At 40.6% G+C, this 24402-nt stretch overlaps 1 protein-coding gene across 2 annotated transcripts in view; it reads right to left on the reverse strand.

The window, feature by feature from the left end:
• Positions 1–12323: 12323 nt before the first annotated feature.
• CAB39 (calcium binding protein 39) overlaps positions 12324–24402 on the reverse strand; it is a 36092-nt gene continuing 24013 nt past the window's right edge. For both annotated transcript variants that reach the window (XM_085232740.1, XM_085232741.1), the window contains exons 4-9: positions 20830–20948; positions 17868–18036; positions 17110–17169; positions 16480–16545; positions 15330–15473; positions 12324–14930 (exon numbers count right to left, since the gene is read on the reverse strand). In XM_085232740.1, coding sequence (XP_085088866.1) covers positions 14742–14930; positions 15330–15473; positions 16480–16545; positions 17110–17169; positions 17868–18036; positions 20830–20948 — 747 coding nt within the window. In that variant the 3' untranslated portion in view covers positions 12324–14741. The remainder of the gene's footprint in view (positions 14931–15329; positions 15474–16479; positions 16546–17109; positions 17170–17867; positions 18037–20829; positions 20949–24402) is intronic.

Below are 24402 nucleotides of genomic sequence, written 5' to 3' on the forward strand. Positions count from 1 at the left end.
CTCCATGCATTAGTGTACAGGCAGTTGCGTTGGGCTGCCACTGAGGCTGATTTACCAATCGGAGTTCCCTTACCCTGCACTTTAGGTGCTGCCTTACTGGCCTTTGATCCTACCCCAGGCCCAGGGCATCCATTGCCACCATCAGCCTCAAACTGGGATGGTTTGAGGATCCCCTCTCCCAGCAAATAATTTAAAGCCTTCCTGATTAAATTGGAAATCCAAAATATGTATTTAAAAAAAAATGTACAGGAAGACATCCAAGTGTTTATTAAATGAGTCAAAACCAAAGCCTAAACACTTTAACCATCTTTATTTACTTAATGTTTTAGTATTTAGTGACAGTCACAGCCATCTCCTGATCTCAATTACACAGCTGGATAAATGGCTTCCTTTGCAAGCATTACAAAAGACCACCCTACTTGTCATACGCCAAGTATGGCCAAAAGAATCCTTCAGTAGGAAATCTCCTCCAGCTGTTGGCCCGTTTGCCTGGGCCTTAGAGGATGAGCACTGACAATGAACCCAAAGTTTCTCACCAATACAGCTTAATGGTGGTGATTCTCACCTTGCAGTGGAGAACTGACGTGGAATTTATAACACTCCTCAGTCAAATCTACTGTCTTTCCATTATTAATCAAGCACATTTCACTTTAGAGCTGCCACATTACTGACTTCATTAAAGCCATCTGATATTTTATTAGACCTTGATAACAGAGTCTCCATCTCTTGCATGTAATTAAGTTGAATCCCAGGAACAGTTTACTTGACTGATCTTTCATTAAGCACAGCAGCATGACAGTACTTCTGAAGTAATGGATCAGTGGCAATTTTATAAACCTTCATTACAGAAACTGTCTGCTGCCTTGTCTCTTTTCACATTTCAAGAGTGTGCCACTTCATGTAGGGAAAAAAAATCAAATGATTAAAGAGGGAGCATAAGAAAACTGCCTTAATCCACACTAGGCCAGCCAGACTCTGTTTGTCTGTTTCTGGCTGCATCTATTTCAGAATCCAACCCACTGTGTTAATGGTCCATAACTGTATCAGGCTGGGAGAAAATGTGAATTTTGAAGTCATTCTGCTTTCGCACTGCAGTTCCAGTAAGGGATTGTACTGGATAGCATGCTGTAAAAACGAACACAGCTTTCATTTTCCCTTCCTTTGCCACACTGCTAAGATATCAGCTGGGCAGAAAGCACAGACAGAGGTTGGGCTAAAAACACGAAATAATCACTCTTAAAGGAAGATACCACAAAAGGGGAGGATGCACTGATGGATTTTACTACTCTTTGTACAATCTACTTCTAGTTACCCCAAATAATTGCAAGAGGCAAAGCAATTACCTGCAGCCAAAGGCAGAGAATCAATGCAGCAGTTTCCATGGAAAGTTACAGTGCTCATCTGTAGCTGAGCAGATTCACTGCCATTCGTGGGAGGGCACGCCGCACCCAGCTGGGGATGCACGTCTGCCCCTATCACAGCTCTCACAGATCGAGTCTTTTGTTCCTTCTCTCCTCTTCTTGGAGACAAAACCGATGGTTAGGCAGCAGCAGGACACTGGGCCACCAAGGAAGGTGAAAGGAAATGTATTACCATTACGTACTTCACGATAAGAGGAGAGTAATTTTCTCCTAATAGTAAGAATTATCCTAGATTAGTCTCACTCCTGGAAATGGGCAGGCTCCTGGTCCCCCAGATGTACCTCTTTTATAAATTGTAGTCTACAAGAAGTTAATGCTTATCATCCACCAGTCATTATCTAAAAAAAAAAAAAAAAAAGTAGGTACATTTTTAAAAGGATGCACAATTGATTTGACATGAACCACTACAATAAATCAACCATTTGGTGGTGGCCAGAGCCAGGATGCTTGTTAACATTTGGTTGTTTACTGTCCATCAAAAAAAAAAATCTTAATAGGAATAAGTGAAAAAAGATGGGAAAAGAAAGGAAGAGAAGAGGCGGCATGGCAGCAGCACTCCAGCCTCAAGTCTGAGGAAGCCCAGGAAGCAGGAAGGCTCTATTTCTTACCTTTACATCTGAATGCAAGTGTTAACACAAAGATTACAAAAGCAAGGGAAATGGAGAGCAGAGGAGATGCTGGTTTGAGGCATCGTGAAAGATCTTCAGGAAGTGGAAAAGCACAGGGCACCCGTCTTCTCTTTAAGCAACAAGCTGAACCAAAGGATGCTTCCTCCTGCCAGGGACCTGTGAGCAAAGAGAGCAGAAAGGAGCCTTGGGAGGCTGGCTAACCCCCGTACCATACGGACTAATATCACAAAGCCAGCAGACCTGTCTTGTCTGACAGGTGGGCACGTGCTCCTGTGTGAGGAGCTCAGCCATGGAGGAGCCACCAGACTCATCACACGGAGTTACTTGGTATGGATGAGGGTAACACCAGTCCTGGATGCAGGCAGCGAAGCACCACTGCCTCCAGTTCCTATGGTGTCAGGTGCCTGGCTCCAAGCAAGTGTGCCTGCAACTGCAGTCCTGAGTGCAACACACATTTTAGTCAGCTACAGAAGGGCTGGGTACTTTCAAGAGGTGTGTACTGGTCTATGTCAGCAGCCCCCAGCTTTCACCAACTCCTGCCCATGAATCAAGCAAGTACAATACTGTGAGCAAAGGCCACCCCACCTGCCAGCCGCAGTACGAGTCTCTGCCACATTGCTTGCCTGCAACCTCAACCTCAAAGCCAGCCAGGACAACAGCAGGCAGCTCTCCACTTGTGACATGAGCTGAGCCACAATTCACCACAAGCCAAAGAAATGCTCCCAGCCCTCCACCGAGCTGATCAGATGCATAGAGCTCAGGTGGAGCAGTTAGTCAGATTGGTTTCACTGAGCATTAGACACACACAGCAGTCTGATCCAATTGATTCTTGTTTTCTTCATCTTATTTCTCAGTTTTCTTCTTTCAAGCCAGCAGCCAAACGAGCCAGAGCAGTATCACCATCCTCTGTTTCCACTGCAGGGCTTGCTAGGAGTGAGTGAGTGTGCTCAGCCTGGGTAAAACAACACACTGAAGAGAATGGAGCATGACATTGAACATCACCACCAGTCCTCCAGAAGACAGTAGGCAGGGAAGAAGGCAAGAAAAGGTGTTCTCTCTCCGGGATCTTGGCTGCTGAAGGCTCAGAGAGAAATGCTGTGGTGTTTTGTGACAGCCATGTCCTCTGAAATGACTCTGCTTTGTCTCTTCAAGTAGCAGATCATGATGAACATCTCAGGGCTTTATGTTACATGCTTGGAAAATTACCATTATCTTGAACCCAAGAGGGATGAAGTATCACAGAACACTGTAATGCTATCAATAATCCTTAGGAGATGGAAATTTCAATATTGACAGTCTGGAGTACTGAGCAAGAAAGAGCCTGAATCTCCTTTCATACCTGTTTGCCTCTTCTAAGTTTAAGTATTTACTTAAATTTGTGCCCAGCGCAGGGTCATTGCCCAAAGCACAGCAGACACCCTTGTATTTATTTATTTATTTATCCTGATTCCTTAGGTTTTTTTAAATACTTCTTGGTTTCTTGCCTTTGAACCCAGTACTGAAAATACACATCAGAAGAAGCAGCAAAACAAAGCATCAAACCCACGGCCAGCATGTCAGACAAACACGCAGACAAAAATGTCACACTGAGAATCCATGCCAAACAACCACTTGGACATCCTCCGTTTGGTCTTTTTCATGTGCAAAACTGCCAGTACCTTGTTTGTCATACTCAAAGCCACTGCAAATTGGATCACACAGGAAGAATCTGCCACCCCTCCTAGCAACACACAGACATACCCTGAACATAATTAGTACTTAAAAAAATCTGTTATTGCATGGCTGACAAAAAGTTTTCATTGCAAGAGACAGGAATGCTTCTATTTATGGCATCAGCACCTATTACACAAATTCAAGCTCAGAGTTGGCAATAGGCAGAAATTGGTCTAGCCTGTGCTATGGAAGTATCCTCTGTTCTGCAGCACCAACAAAAAGCCAAAGCAAGCAGATCCAACCACAAATAACTGAAATGTGTCTACTCAGAAGGCCCCAGGTTCAAAAGAACAAAACGAATTCAAGAGGACCTGCACCAAAAACAGCATTCCTTCAAATCCTGAACTGCCTGGTAGGCATCTGCCCATGAGTTACTTCACCTTCCCTATAAGAAGAAAATTACCGAGAGGAAAAAGGGTACCAAACTTTATTTTTGGTTTTAAGTAATGGGAGTAATCTGCCCACTCCCCCTCGTACTCAGCAGCTGAAACTCACTCAAGTGTTAAAGAAGCTGAAGGCAAACACCCAATCTAGGAACCTTCAGCTTTCTGTTGCTTCAGTTCTACAGAAGCATGAACAATTCAGTGCAGGGCCAGAAGCATTACCAATTCCCACCTATTATAGTTGCTCCTTCTTCCTTTATTTCTGTTGTTCACTATTGTAGACAACTTTAAGATAAAGGTACTAATTCAGCTGACAACATGGAGCTTCTATTTATCTCCGAAAGGATTAAGGAAAAGCAGCTGGCTTTCCTTAGGGGAAAAAGAGGGTTTGTAGCTACTCACTCCTATTTATGGTACCTGCTACACTCCTGTGACAGGGCTCTACTTCCATGAACAGGGCTGCAGCACGTGGGCATATTGATCTTACTGACCAGAAACTGAGAGCTTGGCCCCTTGCAGAAGTCAGCCATAAAGGATGTTTCCTCAGCCAACTTGCCAGAGCAGCCATCTGTGTCCTAAGGGACTGACAAAGGAACACTCAGCAGTGAAACATCCAGAACAGGCTGCTATGAAACCTCTCTCAAGCACACACACTTCACATTGTTTCTTGCCCCTATACACACTTCAGACTTTCCAGACACGACCCTGGCACAGCACGTGGCTGCAAGCATGCTGATGGGCGCATGTACATAGATGACAAAGCCATGTGGATGCCTAAAGTCCTGTACTAAGTTGGCTCAAACAGCCCTAAATAGAAACCAAAACATCAGCTTCCCTACTGGGGGAAAAGTAAAGAGGCAAGAGATGAAAAGGCCAACAAATAAGCAATAGCATTGTCATTCTTCAAAAAATCCCTGAGTTCAATGACTCAGCATAAGTTTGGGGTCTTTTCCAGGACACAGTTCCAGGAAAGAAAAAGGAGGGGAGGAATGCAACAGAACATTCACTTCAGAGTCTCATTTTACAATTCCTGTAAATATTTTAAAAGAGCAGCAGGCAGTTACAGAGAGACAGAAGATACAAACACCTTAAGTCACTCCTGTTTGCTAAAATTCATATTTGATGAGTAATGTAGCCTTTAGGTTACTATGGCAGCAAGATCCATCACCTAGGTGACCAAGCACTAATGATGCCAACATTAACATCCCTACACTCACACACAGTGCACATTACTGGACTGTCATTTCTTGCATGATGTTTATCTCTATACCAACAGAGCATATGGACAACCTCCATGAGGGGCCAACTTTCTGGGCAGCATCAGCCCACTCTGCTATGAATAGCTACAGAGGCACCACCTGTGTGAGCACCGGACATCCTGTGTATCCAATGAGAACTTACAGAAAAACAAATTCTTGAATTTATTTCTGATGAACAAGGAGGCCATTTCACATATAAGAGGATCTGAAGTATAGATCTACAAAAAAAAAAAAAACAAACAACAGTAGTCATCTCTCGGAAAAACAAAGGGAAAAGGTCTTCCCCCAAATACTCATTGCTTTCGTGAAGTCAGACGTTCCCTAGGGAACACCAAACCCAATCAAAAGCCCAAAATCAGTGCATTACTCCATGGGGATGATCTATTCCAAATAAACCTGTGCTTTCCACCCATCAGACCCATGCCATAGCTCACTGACAGCCTGGCTGTCCTCATACAGCACCATCCCAGTTACCAGCACTGCATGCTTCCATTCCTGTTATGTACCCAACACACTTGTGAGTACAGATGTGTTTATTTAAGAGCAAACGCCCCATTCCCTTCAATTATGAAGGAAGATTAAAGCTGAGTCTCCTGAAAAAATACTGATTTTTTCGTAACAGGACATTATTGGTAGCTTCCATGGAATAAAGGGGTTTGGGTTGATTGGGTGAAAGGGAATGAAATGGAATGAGGATTTCTTTTTCTTTTTGTGAAAGGCTGCTTTTATATCACATTCAGAAATTAACAGAGGTAGAAATTTATTTCCCTCCACTTTAATAAAAGGGCATGACTCATTTATTTCTGTATTTTGCTTTAAATATCCTGCCTTTGTTCCATTTTGCTTTGTTCAGCTATTCTACCCACTTCATACAGCATCTGCTGTAATGACACAGGAGCTGAAATTGGTTTTCTCTGGTCTTTTTGCCCTTTCAATACCTTTATCTTATCAACAGGGAGCTCTGACCTTTACACGTCACTTATTTCACTTGCCCAGAACACGGTTGCCACCCCCAGACAGCATCTCTTTTTGATCACACCTTACTAGACAGTGAGAGATTACACTGTCTTGACAACACCAAAAAAATTACGCCTTGCTTTTTCAAACCTTTAACCATATCAAAGCACACTTGGATTCTGATTGCAGCTCACATTTTCACAAGTAAGCTGTTACAACTTCACTGACACTTCTCTCTTTGGGGAAAACTCTTTAGCCCAAGTTACTTGTCTGAAGTAATCTTTGCTCCTTTTCTTTTGACCATCCTTTGCTACCTCCTGCCCAATGTTCCTTACGCTAAGCAAAGACCATGGCACCTTCTGCTGCTTATCTGCACACAGGTTGAGCAAAGACCATTAGAAGCCAGGCCCATCAAAATCTGGGAGAAAGAAAAGCCCTCTTTCTGATTACTCTAATTTTCTTGTCTCTCTAACTGGCTGAGGAGGGTTTTCCTCCACTGATGCAGAAAAACAAGGTCAAACCAGTCCTACATCTGAGAATATAAAAGAAGAAATTCAAAGACAAAGGAACCTTGGTTAGATAAGGGAAAAAGAAACATTTCTACAGCAGAGGATGTTTTATGCTGAGGCTAGATGATGAAAGATGCTAGGAGGAAACAGGGACTCTCTGTTACAGCAGAGAAGACATCTGCTGGCAGAGAGCTGCTGGGCCCTGAAAGCTTCAACCTCAGCACAGAGATCACTCGAGCAGTGGGAAACAAAAACCAGCAGCACAGAAATACATAAACATGCTATTGTTTGGTGAGAACTGTACACGCTTTGTTATGGATAAAAGCAGCTTGAAGTTTGCAAAGCTTTTCTATCTGCTTGCGTCTGTCACAAAAAAGCCCTTTGGAAGTTATCCACAAACCTAGAACACCCAACGGGTGCCAACCCGGTCCAAGGAGAGCGTGGAGCTACCAGGGGTTGGATTCAGGCTCAGCCCCAGCTGTGAGAGCCAACTGTGAGCAGCAAAGCCCAGGCTCCATGGGAGAGAAAGACGGGGCCAACACATGCTGATTTGCTAACAGCACAGAGCAGCGTCAGCTTGAAATGTTCAGACAAATTAACAGCTGAACAGAATACACCTATGTAGCTAACTGGCCAAGAAACTCTCCACTTTTCAAATTAATTGTGAAAAAATGTCTAATTCATACCCCCCTAGTCCTCCTCTTCAGCCAGAGGACTGTATATCCAAGGTTGGTACCTCTTTCTGAGGTACCTTTAATGAATAACTGAATTTTAAACAGGGAATTTAATTAAAGCACATCACTTTGTTTGGGAAAATACACAGTACTTGCAACACGATCTTCCATAGGGGAGATCTAAAGAGTGGGAAATAAAGTGGGAATAATGCCCTGCTTGGACAATGAACCCAAGTAAAACCAACCCTCACATTCCCTGCAGGGAGAGAAGGGGGTGATCTGAATCACATCTGACTGATTGACTGATGCCTTTTTTTCACTGGACAATGAAGGCTTTGAGCTTAGAAAAAGCTGAAATCCTCCCATTTTCATCTGCATCAAAGCAACCCAAATCATGCCCCTGATCAGGAGAAATAAAGAGCAGCTGCAGACTTCCTTGTCTTGCAACCACGATGCAGCTACGTGTTAGAAGTTCATTTCTCCAGTAATGCGTGCCTTGCCAGACAGCGCTGACCTACATAGCATGCTGTGGCCACAAGAGACTTCCTGCCCAGGTCTGAGGTGTTTAAACCCTGAAACTGATCTAACCACCAACTGTCCCAAATTTGACTCCATGTCCTCTGCAACTGCGGAGACCAAAAAAAAAAAGAAAAGAGCCTAAAGTGGCACAGGAATTTTCTTCAAAGCATGAGGAACTTCAGGTCAGAGCTGCCAGTCCCCTAGAGATGCCTTCTCACTTCTCTTCTGCCTCCCACAGGTAAAGACCTCCACTATATGAAAACAGCAATCAAATTAAACCATCTTGTGGCTATCACAGGACTTTTGACCCTTGATCTGTGGACTTCCTCTCCCTCCCCTCCCCAGAGAAATCCAAAGCTCCCTGTACAATGAATGTAAACCCGTGGACACTGCAGACCTCTCAGAAGCAGAGCACACATCTCCAGAGGTTCAAGCCCTAAAGGCTAAAGGACCTCACTCCAGCACATTACCTCAGACAGCATTATTCCCAGCAGCCTTCACACAGCACAAAATGGTGGCGGGGATGGAAGAACACGTTGGTCCAAGAGTGTTGCCCACATGTGCTGCAGTCATTATTCACTCTCACTTTGTGCAGTCGCTGTTTTCCAGTTGTACACAGACTGGGCTCACAGGAAATGCACATCGTCTGCAGCAATGATACCAGGTGACAAGCTTCAGAGTTGGGAAAAATTATTAGACATAAGTAACTGCACTCATATGAGACTCTGCAATTGAAGAACTCAGAATTGGATCCCATGATGCTCCACAGAGCCCCTTGGAAAAGGGCCATGAAAAAGAAGGCACAGAAACTGGAAGGGATGGGCCACAGTAGATAAAAGATTTGTCACAAAGATGGAATTTTTTTAAGTGAAGAATCAGACACTGTACGAGAGGGATTAAGTAATGGAAAACAGTGCTGCAGAAAATAATCCTTTATAGGAGTCTGTATAAATGCAGAAGTAAGGAGTGGGAGCACCAGAAGAGATTAAGATGATTCACAGACCATCGTAGCCCACAGCAGAACAGTTCAGCTACCACAGGTGGATTAGTGCAGCTACTTGAGCCACAGACAGAGGACAAAGCTGCTGTCTGCATTGCAGCACAGTGTTACAGCCATGCTAAGAGCTCTGCTGGGACCACAAACACAGCCACAATTCTTCCTGGGGGGCACCTGCACAGCATTGTTTTTTGTTTTCTCAATCTAGACTGTGCTTTGGTGTTCTTTCTGAAGAGCAAGCAGCCAGCTTACATATCAGTACCCTTACTGGCAGCACCCAAGGTTTGCAGATCTTTATTAGTAAAAGAAGGACTTGGGATTTTTTGGACTGGGGCCTCTGGAGCTGCCAGTAACTCCCTGATGTCAGGAGTTTGTCTTACTTTGCTTTTTCACATACAAACCTTGTACCAAAGCACACCACCAACTACAGAAACACCTGTGCACAGCTGCCATGTGTTACTAATGACCAGATTGCAATGTGTGGCCAAGGAAGTTTAATTCATACCAGATGAGACTAAAAGAAAAACACAGCTCAGAAGAAACTGGGTCAGGAGAAGGGAACTCACCCAGAACCTATTCCGAAATTGAAATTACCCCACATTAACTTTCTGTTCATTCCAATGTTCTGAAGATACAAAGGGGAAACATTTTCAGACTGAAAAGTAATGCCTCGCGTTTATTTCCATGGAAACTACAATCAATACAAAGAGCACAACACCACCATTTAATAGAGAACATTGTCAGCTACAACACACTAATTTTCAACAGTCATCACCATTAGCTATGCATTTTTGCAGCAAGGAGCAAGAGCCTGCATGCCATACTCATAAAGATCTGCATCAGCAGAGGTGGCCCACTGTCACCATCACCATGGCTGAAACATGCTTTTTTTCCCTTCTAGAACAGTGCTCTGATATGATTTACAACCAGACTGAACCCAATTCAGTACTGCTGCACACCATAAGGGCCCCTCCAACACTTTGCAAACACAGCAATGCACAATTAAGCCCACTGGATTTCCTTGCTGCTGTGTAGCCTGGAGAAACACTATGAGCATTCAGTTCAGCCAATGAATTCTTTTTCCTTTGTGAGATTTTCCTCCTACTCAAGTTACAATTTTTGAGAAAAACGTGCATATATGTTTTCTGTAATAACATATTATTGTTAAACTTTAAATGCTGCTTTCATGTAATACCTGGATATTAACTGATGTAACCCAGCAGTCTGTAATTCCAGAGATGTAAAAAGGGCAAGAAATTCAGCTGCTGCAAGCTAAGCTTTATATCCAGCTGAACCTTTAGACATTTCCAGTATTTCTCAACCTCTCTGGATGGCCCCAAGCCTGCCACATATTCTCATTTCTCTTAGGGGCAGGTTTTCCCTTAATTCCATACTTTTTTTTTTTTTTTTTTTTTGAGATGCTGCTCCCAAAAATCTGAAATCTAGCTTCACATGACAGCACGATCTTTTTCTTCCTTCCTTCTGTACACGCTCTCTACTCAGTCCCTTCGTTTTAACATCATGAGGACACCGTAAGGCAGCCCAGTGTCACATCTGATGTGTGACACGTTCCCATCTCCGATGAAATGCTGAGTACTGGGGTCACACAGCCTCACCACCGCCTAGCTGGAAAATTCTCCTGCAACAGATGATGATGAAATCTTCAGTGTAAGCGCTCCATTTACGAGGAGTGTCAGAAGAGCAGTTCTGATCAGTACACTTCCAAGCAAGGAAAAAAAACGTCCTTGCTTTTGCTGTATTAATCAGAATTAGTATGAGCCTTCTAACAGAGAGCTTGCATTTTTTGGACAATATTTTCTTGTGAATGCAATCACACTTGCCAAAAATCTTGTTATACGTGGGCTGTATAACTCAGGGCTTTGTGTTGTTTTGTTGGATTGTTTTTTCAATAGACAAATCAGCAGATGCCTGTAAATGGGAAGCAGAACAGATCTTTTTTTCCAAGAAACAAACAATTTCCTTCAAAGAACACAACATATGCTGAAAAACTAAGAGAAACAGTGCAAACTAGTCTAGTGGGAGGTGTCCCTGCCCACAGCAAGGGGTTGGAACTAGATGATTTTAAAGGTCCCTTCCAACCCAAAGCATTCTATGGTTATGATTCTGTGAATGCTTAGAACAGCCTTGCAATGGACAAAACCTTTGGAAAAAGAAGAGCTGAAGTATCACGACTAACAACCAAAAGACCAACAGAAAATGCAGCCGTGCACCCAACAAGATGGCACCAGCTCCTATCACCAGCCGTGTATGGGAAAGCATTGGAGACAGGGAAATTATTCAATTGAGCAGCCTGCAAAGGTCTGGAATAAGGAAAAAGAATTGCAACAAAAGGAAAGGTGGATGAAGTTGCCTGCTAGGTACAACTTGTCAGGTCTCAGAGAGGCAAACTTACTGCAGACAGCTTTGTCCATGACCCGTCCCCACGTGCTCCAGGGCAGCTTTGGCTCCAGTTCTCACAAACGTCAGCTCTCGTGCCAGGTCCCTCTGCTCAGCTCTGCAGGGAAAAGACATTGTGCAAAGTCAACACATCTCTTTGCTTTCCCATGCCTTTCTCCATGAGCTGTGTCAGCCAAACAGCCGTGCAGCATAACGCAGTCCTTCCCCCCATAACCGAGCAGCAGCCTCTGAGGGAAAATATACTGCAGTTTTATACAAAGGCTCCAACAGGTGAAGCCACTGCTGCAGGCTGTAACTGACCCAGCATTTTTGTCTGCAATATGGGTATGTTCATTTACCCATTATTTATTTCCCAGCAGGAAATGAACTTCTGTAGCATGTCAGCAACAGAGGCAGACAGCTTCCACAGGAAAGACACCAGAGCATTTCCTAAAGAAAGAGTGAAAAGAGTGACAGTCCCACAGGCTCTTGCTCCTGAAATTTGGGAGAAAGAGCTACAATGATCAGTATTCACCTCCACTGATCCTGTCAGGCTCTGTCTCTGGAGGTGACACAGGACACAGCATCGCTTCTCTGCCCTGGGTCATGCCAAAAGGGAATAGAATCAGCAAATACCACTATGCACAGGCAAGAAAAACTTCTCACAGTTAATGAAAACTCGTATCTCCAACATGGCATTTTGTCTCAGATCCTCACAAATATTTTTACAACCGGGAGTTTTTCATGATTTCAAACGACCTCATAGGTAAAAGAGAGAGCATTAAACAACTCTAAGGTGACAAAGACACAAAGACTCACAGCCATGAGAAACATCACCACCTTCAGAAACACAGCAAAACACACCTTTTTCTTCAAAATTTTATTTCAATTTAAATTATGGGGCCAGCCAGATTTTTTTGGATAAGAAACGCATTTTCCTCAGGAGAAATGAAATGCTACCACGGAAGTAGAATTACAATTGTGTACATCTCTTATTTAAAAAGAAAAGAAAAAAAAAAAAAAGCACAAATCAAAAACCACTCACATTTAAATAAGTTTTAGTAATATCCTTAAGCCTTCCAGCAGATAAGAAACCACTTCCAGAACAACAGTTGGGTTTTTTTTTTTAATACAAAGAGCACATCAAATGAGCTTTAATTTAATACAACTTCTTTCCGAAAGCCAACATTCAAATGTTACCACATATTAAGAAGTTACCTCAGCCATTACTTCCAAGACCTAAGATAGAGTAACCTATATCCCAGTCCAAATGTTTTCACATCTTTACATACATAACTCTTCAGCGCTTCTACATTTTTCTAAAGAGGAAGCCTTATGGTAACTTGGCAATAACGTTTTCTTCCACTCAGCTACAATAAACCAAGAAAATAATAATCTGTTAGTAGTGAACTACAATACCATCTTGTGGCCAGTTCTGCCTGCCTGCGTAAGCAGTGGCCAGGAAGAGTCAGCTCTTTTCCTTCCACTAGGCAAAATGAATCCGTTTGCAAAGGACATTAAGGACCTGAAAAAGGCCAATTAAAACGTTAAGAGCAATTTTAAACTACTGGGTGAAAACACTGAATTTTCTGGAGCTTCCCAACTTCCCTCGTGAAGGCTTTCAAATAGGTTTAAACATCACTTAGGAGTTTCATCTTGCTGACTGCGAAATATTTTAATTAGGAAGAGGACAGGAAGCAACAAACATTTTCTATAGCATTCTCAATCAGATTCAGCCATGCAGAATTTGAACTTTCAGACTCCAATCCATACGCTTGGTTGGTTGCGATCTTAGCATTACTATATGATGGATAAATACAACTTTAATAACATTGTTTAGCTATATTTAGTAGATTCCTTTTGTATGGTCACAGTAACAAAAAAATGGTGCAAAATCAGTTGGTTTTTTGTTTTTATAAATACTGATAGTTTGCAGCATTAAAGAACAAAATCAACAAAGGAAAATCATTTTGTTATTCTAGGACATCTATGTAATCGTGTTTCTTGAATTCAGAGGGAATTAACTCATTCACTTGCACAACTACGTACTGAGTTAACTATTGTAAGAAAGGAACGATGCACTGCAGGCTCCCCAGAAGTAAGAAGAATCCATATTAATTTAGCATCATGTTTGCCACCTGCAGATCTGGTGAGCACAACGCCAGTTTCATTGAATAAGGCCAATATTATCCAGTAAGATTCTAGCAGAAAGGGTTCCAGTTCTCTACGTCAGCCTACCCTAATTGATGGCACCCTGTTAGAGAAGTGAGTACAAAGAATTTGTTGGTGGTTTTTTTCTTTTAATGCTGCAGTACTTACGATCGTTAAATCAGCATTTCCATGTGATCTGAAGTATTCAATTACATATGAGCATTCATTTTGCAAAACTCAATATTAGGTAATAGTTACAGACTAATACAATAACATTCCTCTGCTGTACAAATTAAATCATATTTTAAAGAAATGAGCAGCCTAGGAGTTATATACAAAAGAAACCAGCAAGCATCGTTGAAATGAAACGCAAAATGTCACTGCCAGGTCTACTGTCTGAAATACCTTTAAAGCAAAATTAACAAAACCCCTCAGAACATATTTCCAAGTTTACAAGTCAATTCTCAGAAAAATCAAATCATGTCCAAAAAATCTAGAAAGCAGTGAAAGGCATATATACACTTTCCTTACGAACCTTGAGATTTCACTCTTTTAAAAGTTGCTAAGTTTCAATATCAGTTTATTTGCAAGACAACTGTTTATCCCAATAAGCTCACATCTTAGATACATTTCCCCTTTGATTACAAATAAAGCACTGCACAATTTTTTTTTTTTTTTTAATCAAGGCATATAATCTTATACTATGGTGCCAGGTATGCACAGGTCACGTTGTGCTCGTATCTCAAACAAGGTAAGTGCAAACATACAGATTTATTCAGATTTGCAAGCATGCAACCTTTTACTTAACTACATTAATACCTTCTTTCCTAAACCAAACTATTATCTATATGTTTGCGTTCATGAACCTAGAATCTTTCTTTTCAGGGCTCATCAAACAAGCAGTGTCTTTGAATTCTGAAATGACACAAATATCAAGAAAGTCCACATTGTGCAAGAAAGCAGCAGCTATGTTTTTCAACTTGGACTAAAGAAGAGAAAAGAAAAACAAAAACCGTTCACTGAACAGCAGATTAGCAGTAATGTTCCTCATGAATCGATAAGAGTGCCTGATGCTGAATATCTAACAGCAACTGCTGAATTTGGGTTTAATATTATAGGGGTTTATTGGAGATTAAGCTTCTTGCTGTGCTGGTCTCTTCAAATCCCTGATCTGTTTAACTAAATAGGTCTTCTCATCATTAAATTGTTCATCCTCGGTCCTGTCATTCTGAAACTTGCTGAGGAACTCAATGAGTTTGGTCTGGTTCTTTAGAAGGATGTCTAATATAGGCTGCGTCTTGTTAGGGTTGGCTACAAACACCTGCAAGACAACAAAAGGCATTCAGCATAATAGTGGGAAACAGGAGGCTCAGATAAAAAACAAACCTAGCCAACAGAACAGCGATGACAACAGCTTACAATGATGTTTTAATTATTCAATAATCCAAAATGTACACAGAAAATAAAAGAAAGTAAATAAAAGTTTTATTCTAAAACTGATCTTTTAATTTTCTAAATTAGAACAGATATCAAACACTACTACTGAAGTAAATTCAGGCTGTGGGAGCTATTAGACACAATACCCTCTGCAGAATCCAGTTCAGACATTCCACAGTTAAATTCTGTAGCAAACGCATCATTCCATATTATACACAACATCAGATGAGTGTGTTCAAGTTCACTGAAAACGTTTATACCCCAAGCTGTTACTCTAATTTACCTTAAACACGTGAAAGGCCTCAAACTGAATGTTACGACTCTTGTCTCGTAGAAGGTTCATCATTAGTTTGAGATTTTCAGGTTTACTGATGTATTTTGTCATAATTGTGAAGTTGTGTCTGTCCAATAATAATTCACCAAGAAGCTAGAAGTGAAAAACAAGGTGAAAGAAGAGATGAGAAAACTTGTCCGTACTTTCAAACACTCTGAGTAACCAACACCTCTCTGTAAAAGCAGAAAAATTGGAATTCAAACACCCTTTTTCTCAACGTGCAACTGCAAAATCTCCTTTTATTCTCCTTTTGTTATAATTGGAACTGAAATTTTTAAAAATATACATCTTTTTGATGCTTTTTTTCCCCTCAACTTCATTACTTTTTCCGTTTAAAAAAATGTTACACATCAACTGAAAGAGTTTAAGAAAAGGGAGTTGGTAATTCAAATGAGAAATATTTGTACTTCTTTCACTACCTTTTTTGTGCAGGAAGGATGCAGAACAAAGGTGGAAACCTCAGAAGATTTCATACCCAATTTTCCTTTACCTTCTAAGACTTATGCCAGCAAACAAAACACCATAAAGCTCAATGAAGTACACAGAACCTCTCACTGTGAGGAGCTCTGCTGCAGGAACAATACGATACCCCAGAAGTGCCACCCCTGCTACAAACTGGCATATATACTATATTTATAGTCAATATTTCTGACTAACTTGAATGTAAGATTAGTATTGTGCTAATTATGTCATGTGAGTCCCTTTATTCAATTATTTAATAAATAAATTACATGCATTTTATTTACGTATAAACGTAAATAAATTATTTAGTATTAATTTACTAAATAAATACATTATTTACTAAAATTTGTTGAAGGGGGAAGAACAAAATCTGAAGAAAAAAAAAAACAACAGAAATAAACTCTTCCATACAGTCACTTCTGCACGGAGAGAGAAATGACTTGGTGTGTGCTAGACACTAAATTACAGCAGGACTGGACTATAGGAAATTTACCAATCTCAAGATCCAAGTTAAAAAAATAAAAATAAAAAAAAAATCAAATACTACCCAAAGCAGTTACTTGTTGTTTCACTTAGCCAACTCATTTGAAATTAAAGGCACTCTCTAACTTTGAAGAACCACCTAAAACTGCCTTACCTTAAGCGACTGTCTCTTTGTCACATAGTTTTCTGAATGAAGTAACTTCTCATATTCACTGAAGAACTAAACACAGGACAGAGAGAATGGTTAAGACCTTTTCAAGTGCTACAAATGCTCTTATTCCAAGTTACTATAAAAAAACTGGAGGAGATGGAAATTTGCAGACTGTGTATGCTTTAAAAAAAAAATTCAGGAGGCTTCAGTGTTTAGACTGCAATGTGTTAGAGGCAGTTATGTCACTCATGGATAAACGACAGCAGTTCCTGGTACTGAACAATGCTCATTAATTGCAGGAGTCCCAGGAGGCGGCCAAGGACGATCTTGTCATGTCTGGTTGTCACACGTGTGCACACAAGGAAATAGCCTGGGAAAGGCTTCCCTCTAGTGGAACAAACGCGTTCTCACTGAAATAGGTTTTTGCATAAGCCTCTCTTCACAGTTCTCATGTTCAATAGCAAAGTCTTCAGCTTACTTTTATCTCTCTGGCAGAAATAACTGATTTCATTTGGTTTAATATTGTATGCAAATTTCAAAAGGGCAACTAAACAAGGAAAGAAAACACAGATTCTTCTTACTTGAAGATACACGGCACTACAGAATTCTCAATAATAAAATGGATTTGCTTACCCTATCATAATGCTGTTCCAAAAATTCTGCACTTAGCAACTTGTGTCTTGTAAGTAAATCCTGTAAAAGAGCACAAAAACAGTATTCTCGCTACAATATTTATATGTTACATATACATTCTGAATAAGCTGTGGGTATACAAGACTTCTGCATTCCTAAGGGCTTTGGCATCAGTTAGGAAAAGTCTGCTTTGTTTTATGTTATCTCACACAGGCCTGCAGAATTAGCACTGAAGAATGACATTCACGAATCAAAGCTGCACTCGCTCTTCACAGAACTACACACAATCAAGAGGTTAAGAAGCCACTATTTGATACGGATAAATATTATGCTTATAGTCCTGTAACTACTTTTGTTTTCTTTGGGGTGTTTTTAGGGGGCTGTTTTTGGTTTTGATTTGTTTTAGGACAAAAAAGAGCTCCTCCCTAAGAATCAGCATTGAATGCACTCAATGCAGCTTGCATAGCTGGAAACAGATTTAAAGTCCTCTGGTATGAAAGAACACATGTACTGTGTTAATGGATGGCAGTTTATATATAGCTTTAAAAAGTTATTGGGAATAGAGTATGCATATTTGAAGGAATGTCTCACATTCTGAGAAATAAAGAACACCACTCAGCATTTGCACCACACCACTATTTGCCTTCTCCTCTCCCTCTGTACGCCTGCTTTGCTCAAGAATGTAACACACAACATCTAAGTCTACGTGGTAGAAACAGAAAAGTACAGAAATCATTTAAATATGGTACAGAAGTTACCTTGAACGTGGCAAATGCATCTGAAGCAATGTCAAATGTCGACATTTCCACGTATCTGAAGAAATCGTAGAATTGTTCTGACCACAAGATTATTTTAGCGAGCGGTTCGTGTCTGATGCATTCTCTAAGCATTATCCCACAGTTTAGAGCAATTTCTGGAGATTCGTACCTGTTTAAAAAAAGGCAACAGAGAACCCACAGGTTTTTTATAGATACCTTCAAAATGCTACATTGCCATTTACAATTTTCTGTGCTATCTCATAAACAGAAATTCAGAGAGACACTTGTTTCTGTATTAACTTTCACTTTGAAATACTTATCTGAAGTATTATTGAAATCATTGCTGCATTATTGCCCAGTTACTACCAACACAAATTACTCATTATATAATGAGAAGACAGAAGAATATTTTCTTCTTACTCAAAATCAGGTGTGGTTTTTTTCATGTTGGTGCGCTTGCAGACATCTGGGAAAGCTGTATGGCTACATCCAACAATGTAAGATTATCCTTACTATCAGCTTTGATGCTAAATGATCAGTAATATTGGACATAAGTTCATGGCTGCTCCTTCATAAAACCATTTCCCAGCATCAATCTATGCATACAGGCTTCCAGCTTGAGCTGCTGGCAGTGTCCCTTGATTTGAGGATATTACTGAACACTTTTCTCTGCACTTGAGTCTTTACCTCCCCAAGCAGTGTATCTGCAGCTTCTGACAAGAATCTTCTGGAACATGCCCAGAGAATTATAGAATCATTATGGTTGGAAAAGCCCACTAAGATCATCAAGTTGAACCATCAACCCATCACCACCACACCCATCACTGTTTTGATGAAAACAATGAAGCTGTGGGTATGGCTTCATTTAGAAATTGTCGCTACACTTTCTTGGCAGGCTTTTTTGTTCATATACAAACTACAGTGTTCTCTCAGCTGATCTAAGCATACACCAACAGCAGCTGCCCTAGTCTCACAACAGTCTAAGATCCATTTGATAGAAATAGACCTCAGTGCTTGCTACTAGCTCCTGGTGCTCCCAAGCACACTAGTAGCGAGAAACTGGATGAAAGTGGGCCTGCCCTCCAAATTCTAACCTCAGCAAGTTGCAACATCAGCTATCCTGATCCACAGGATAGTCACAACATCTGGAACAGTTGAAGTCTCTTATACGACTTTTCACCTCCCACCCAAAAAGGCCTTGGTCCCAATTCATCAGAAGCTGATTTAAATTCACCAGCATACTTCTGGAGCAACGCATCATTATGTGTACTAAGCACTAATTAAATTACCATACAAAGTCATTTGCTTATGAATCAATTTTCACATTAAATGTTGCTATACTTTCCTATTTAACTTGTCATGAAGATTCGGAATCTACTGGACTTTCTGTAAGTCTCCACAGAGCTTAAATTTGCATAAATTTGACTCAGACACCAGATGTAACACTGCAATCATTAAAGCTAATTAAATGCCCATTTCAAATATCCTGACTTACGAATTTGTTTCAACAATCCCTCTGAAGAGTGACAACACAGTATAAAAATTAGGACAACCGTGTTGCAGCCCTCATTCAGTCACGTTTCAATGAGAGCATGCTGAGAAAGTAGTTCCATCTCCCTGCATCTCAAATTCAGCTTCATTTTAAATTGCTTTGAAGAAGTACTGAATCAATATTCTCTTTCATATTATGCCACAATTAACAGTCATTTTGTCCCTCTGCCATCAAAATCTTGCTTCTTCCCAGAATCATGGCTGGAAAAAAAAATGAAAAAAAATCAAAGCACCTCTGGCAGTGCACTTCTTACACAGCATTAAAGTAAAATCTCATGCACTGTGTAGGAGGCAGGTTTCACACTGAACGCAGTCAGCATCTCCAACTGCTACCATGAACGAGGAGGAAGGAAAGGGAAAAACAAAACAGCACTTCCTGTTTAAATGTTAAACATATATCTGATTGGCTTCACATCTCAGGGCTACCACTGTAACGCAGGCCAATGTCTCAATGGAAAGCACGTCCCTTTCCTTTATCCCCCTGCTACTCCAGTCAGTGGAATTAAGTACTTCCCAACTGCAGCCCACAGAAGCTTACTGAAGTAACCCTACCCAGCAGCTTTATCACAGAAGATAAAATGAATACTTGAAAGAACATTTCAAGAACAGTTTTTTCTGTTTTGTTCTGTTCTTTAAATATTGATGAACATTCTATCCTAGAATAACACGTTGGGATACCAATTTTCAAAGTTTGCGTATTAATGCTAATAGAAATGTGAGCAACTATTTTTATATGGAGAGAGCACGTTGCCAATTTTTAAGAAAATCTTACTTTAACAAGAAACCACTGAAAATACATTTCTGGTTTCCCATTTGAGATCCACAATTCTAGGTGTGCAACCATGTCTTCAGTATGGCGCTGCTCTCCAACACCCAGCACCAGAAAAAATGTAAGAAGAGAGGAAGAAAGAGTAGCCTGGCACACACTGCGTACCCTGAGTCATCCTTTGTTTGGTCCTGTGACTACAGGAATATGAATCACTACAAATAACATGTGTAAGACAAGCTAAGAGCAGGGAATAGGACAGCAAACTGGAAAGTACACTGGTTAAAAGAAAAAGCAAACAAAAAAAACCCAAACAAATCCACCACCCGATACTTGATTAATGAGTAAGTTCAGTGGAAATAACTTAAGTGGAATCATACAGTATGCTAAAAGGAGAATGCTTACAATACCACAGTAAGAATAATATGGGTCTCTATCAGTTCTCAATTTTCAGTCATATATCATGCAGAAGTATACGTCTGGTGCTTATTACTCAAACTTTCCCTAGGGGAAGTAGCCCTTAGACAACAAAATCAAGCATGCTGCAAAGGAAGGAAAAAACATTTCAGAACTCAGTGCTTCTCCATGACTATAAAAACTTCTCACTTCATTAAAAAGTATATTTATGCCTCACAGCATACATACCCTTTTAATAGCATGAACAATATATTCTGTTGAGTGCAGATGTATTCAACTGTGGGAGTTCTTGTACCAATTTGCCTTCTGAGGATGTTGTTGAAGATTTGGGCGACATCCTTTTTGCCCTGGCAAAAACACATGCAATTCAATACAGTATTCAGGTCCACCATTCAAATAGGAATTACTCATTATCATCTTATGCATTCATATCACTGTGAGTTCTGCACTTCAGTCAGCCTCTGCAGTCCGATCTTAGTGGGATTAAATACTACTTCTGTTCTTTATACTCATTTGAAATACGTCAAAGTGCTCTAAAATCTAGCAGCCAGGTGTTCAGCCAGATTGCAGGTTAATTACATGAAGAAATAAAGCCAGTTTAGGTTTCGTCTGACATTCTGCATAGTTTCGGTCTCCAGAACTTGTTTTATTCTTGCTTGGAGGTTATTTTTGCTAACAACATTTTAAGCTGTGCTCCTGCCTCCAAGTGCATGTCCTCGATATTCCATTACCTCCTCCCTCTTCTAGGAAGGCACAATGCCACCACCCATTGTTGGTAAGGCACTTCTGCCTGCAGTGTTAACATTCTATTTAAAACTGGCCCTTTTGGAGGTAAAACAAACAAATAAGAACTACAAAGAGAATTGATCCACTGACCTAAAATACGAGTCTCAAGTTTTTCAGCAGACACAGTAGCATGAATGAGAACAAGATGCTGGAATTCAGCACAAATTATACACACAATGTTAGCACCAGATAGCATAAAAGTAGTTGATAATATTATCTTGAATATATATACACTTCTTATTTACTTCTCAGACTGTCAGAACAACAGCTAAAGATGCCAAACTGGTACGGACAAAAAGCTGATCATAAACACGAGCACTTTCTCCATCATTCACATACATCATTTAAAAGCTAGATTTGTGCAATTAACCTGCAATCTGAAACTGCTGTAAAGACAACTTCAAGGCTACGTCCTGTTAGCTGTAATCCAAAAAAATGCCAGGCAAACTTGTGCTACACCTGGACTTGCAAATAACACTGCTAAGCAACTCTAGAGGAAGGATTCCTGAACGTCAGACACACAAAGACCATACACAAACCATTTTTCTGGACAATCTCTATCTACCCAGTGTTATTAATTCCACGTGTTGCATTAGTAAGTTATCAAGTAAAATTCAGGGTATATGTAACTAGCAACCATTTAAGAAACAACAGCAGTTATTCAAAACTAGTTCAGTTTTCTAATCAACATAAAGAAGATTGTGTAAGGAAAAAAAACCCCAAATGTTTGTAACAAACGTAGGAGGGCTCCAGTTTTACAAATGGCATGTTTGTGAATTACCACGGAGCATTTGAGGGACTGTTGTTTTCAGGATATAAGAGTTTGTTTGTAAATGCTTGTTTTCTCAATTACAATTCCATTGCAAGCCAGCCCAAAGTAACACCAGCACTCTTTGTTCTGAACTGAGTAGAGCAGTGTTCCAGAAACTGCTTTACTCAACCTCCACATCATATAGTCATCAACTCTCATTCACTAACGTTGCCAATTTTGCTTTGCATCTCACAATTTCCTTTGGATTCAGCAGCAAAAACAGCATTTCCTTATTATTCACCTAAGTGAACTGACAGTGGTACACAGTAATCCCAAGCCTACTTATTGTTAAGCATCATGCCCTGCTAAGTGACCTCATGGCTAACAAGGGCAAACAGACACCAACCCTTGTGCCAGCAGTCACGACTGCAAGAGGTGAGAGTACAACTGTGCTGCCATTGTCTTCCCAGCAGAAGGATTCAGGCTCCCTCATGCAAAAGGCGTTTTTGTTTCCTTTTTGTTCCCCCCCCTCTCCATTTCAAAAAAAGCAAGAACAAAGAATACAATTCTGCAAGGGATGCCATCTCTCCTATGGGCACACTAGCACAGATCAGTGGGGAGATATCTATCTGGAAACTCCTTAACTTTGCTAAGTAGATGGTTTTGTTCAATGCTCTACTTGGAAAGAAAACTTCCAGGTACAAATATCATTTTAAACAGGCATTTATACCCAGCAAGATTCCAACAGTCATAGTGTCTAATTACAAGATTAAAAAACATTAAGTTTTTGCTAGTGTTTTTTTGTTTTTTTAACCATTCTGTTCACACTGAAGTACATTTGAGATAGTTCAAGAGTCTGAGTAAATGGTTCCTTCTCTATTAGCTCAACAACCACCAAAGACATCTTACAGAGAAGAAGAACAGAGTTTTGACCAAAAAGAGATGGTATTTCCTTCATCTTTGAATAATGTCAAGCTTTAGAGAGGCAAAGGAAGTACCAAACCTTCAAGTTTGAGGAACAGCAGGAAATAGTTTCTCTCTCTCTTTCTATAATAGAAAAATCATTTCAAATACAGAAAATTCCACATCATAGAGTTCTGCGATATGAATGCCAGCATCTGATGACTTTGTCATAGATGAGAAGCTAGTGCAGGTCTGGGGCACAGGTGTGTTGACATTAAATCTAAGAAAAACAATAGCTGGACAGTCTGCCAGATCCCATCCTTGAAAAGCAGACAAGGCCCAGCCTAGAAAGCAAGGTGAATGACCTGTTTCTCAAGGGGTAAAGATAATATCCTTGTGTAACAAAGTAGCAGAAAGTCTAAAGCAGGAAACTACTTGCAATCTTCTAAAGTCCCCTTAGAATAAAATGAATAGCTCTCTTTAATGAGAGCGAGCTTGTACAAATTGTTATCATTCTTCATCACGAGCAGATAATGAATGTTTCCTTCTCTAAAAACTGAGCTGAGTAAACATGAAGCTGATAAGAATCTAGAGGTCAGCAGAATCCAGATGACGTTTCATGATTTCCTTTCTTTGGCAATTAAAGGCTGTCATATTTCAACACTGTATCTCAACTTTCCCAGGTCTCCTTGCTTACTTAACAGCCTGAATGTTTTATGTTTGCTGTAAACATTTGCGTGGGTAGAGGAAAAAAAACAACCATATTACAATTAAACACAAATCAGAGGAGTTATGGGTGGGGTGGAGGGGCAAGAGGAAAAGAACAGGGAAGAAAGTTATTATTTGGGGAATGCCAAACTACAATAGGACTTGAAACGGACTTGAAACTGTTCTGCTTGCATCATGAACAACTTGGTTATGAACAATAGTGTCTTTAAGGAGTCTTAAGTGGTATGGCCTCTATGGTCAAGGCTGTGGAGTGCAATACATGCGCTTTGGCTCCTTTCCTGGAGAGCCACACAGTTCTTGTGGGACCTCAGGGAAAACAGAAAAATCCAACCCTACTGCAATTCCTTACAACTAGATAGTATGATTTCTCTCTATGGAGTTGGGAACTGAATTATCCTATGTGATGTTTTTTGAAGACCTGTAACTAGTGGTGTTTCTCAGGAGTTGGTGCTGAGTCTGGTCTTGTTCAACATCTTCATCAATGACCTTGATGAGGGGATAGTGGCCATCCTCAGCAAGTTTGCTGATGATATGAAGTTGGGAGGATTGGCTGACACGCGTGAAGGCTGTGCTGCCATTCAGCGAGACCTGGACAGGCTGGAGAGCTGGGCAGTAAGAAACCAGATGAGGTT

The sequence above is a fragment of the Meleagris gallopavo genome, chromosome 11 (assembly GCF_905368555.1).
Source record: "Meleagris gallopavo chromosome 11, MGAL_WU_HG_1.1, whole genome shotgun sequence".
NCBI classification, from domain to species: Eukaryota; Metazoa; Chordata; class Aves; order Galliformes; family Phasianidae; genus Meleagris; species Meleagris gallopavo.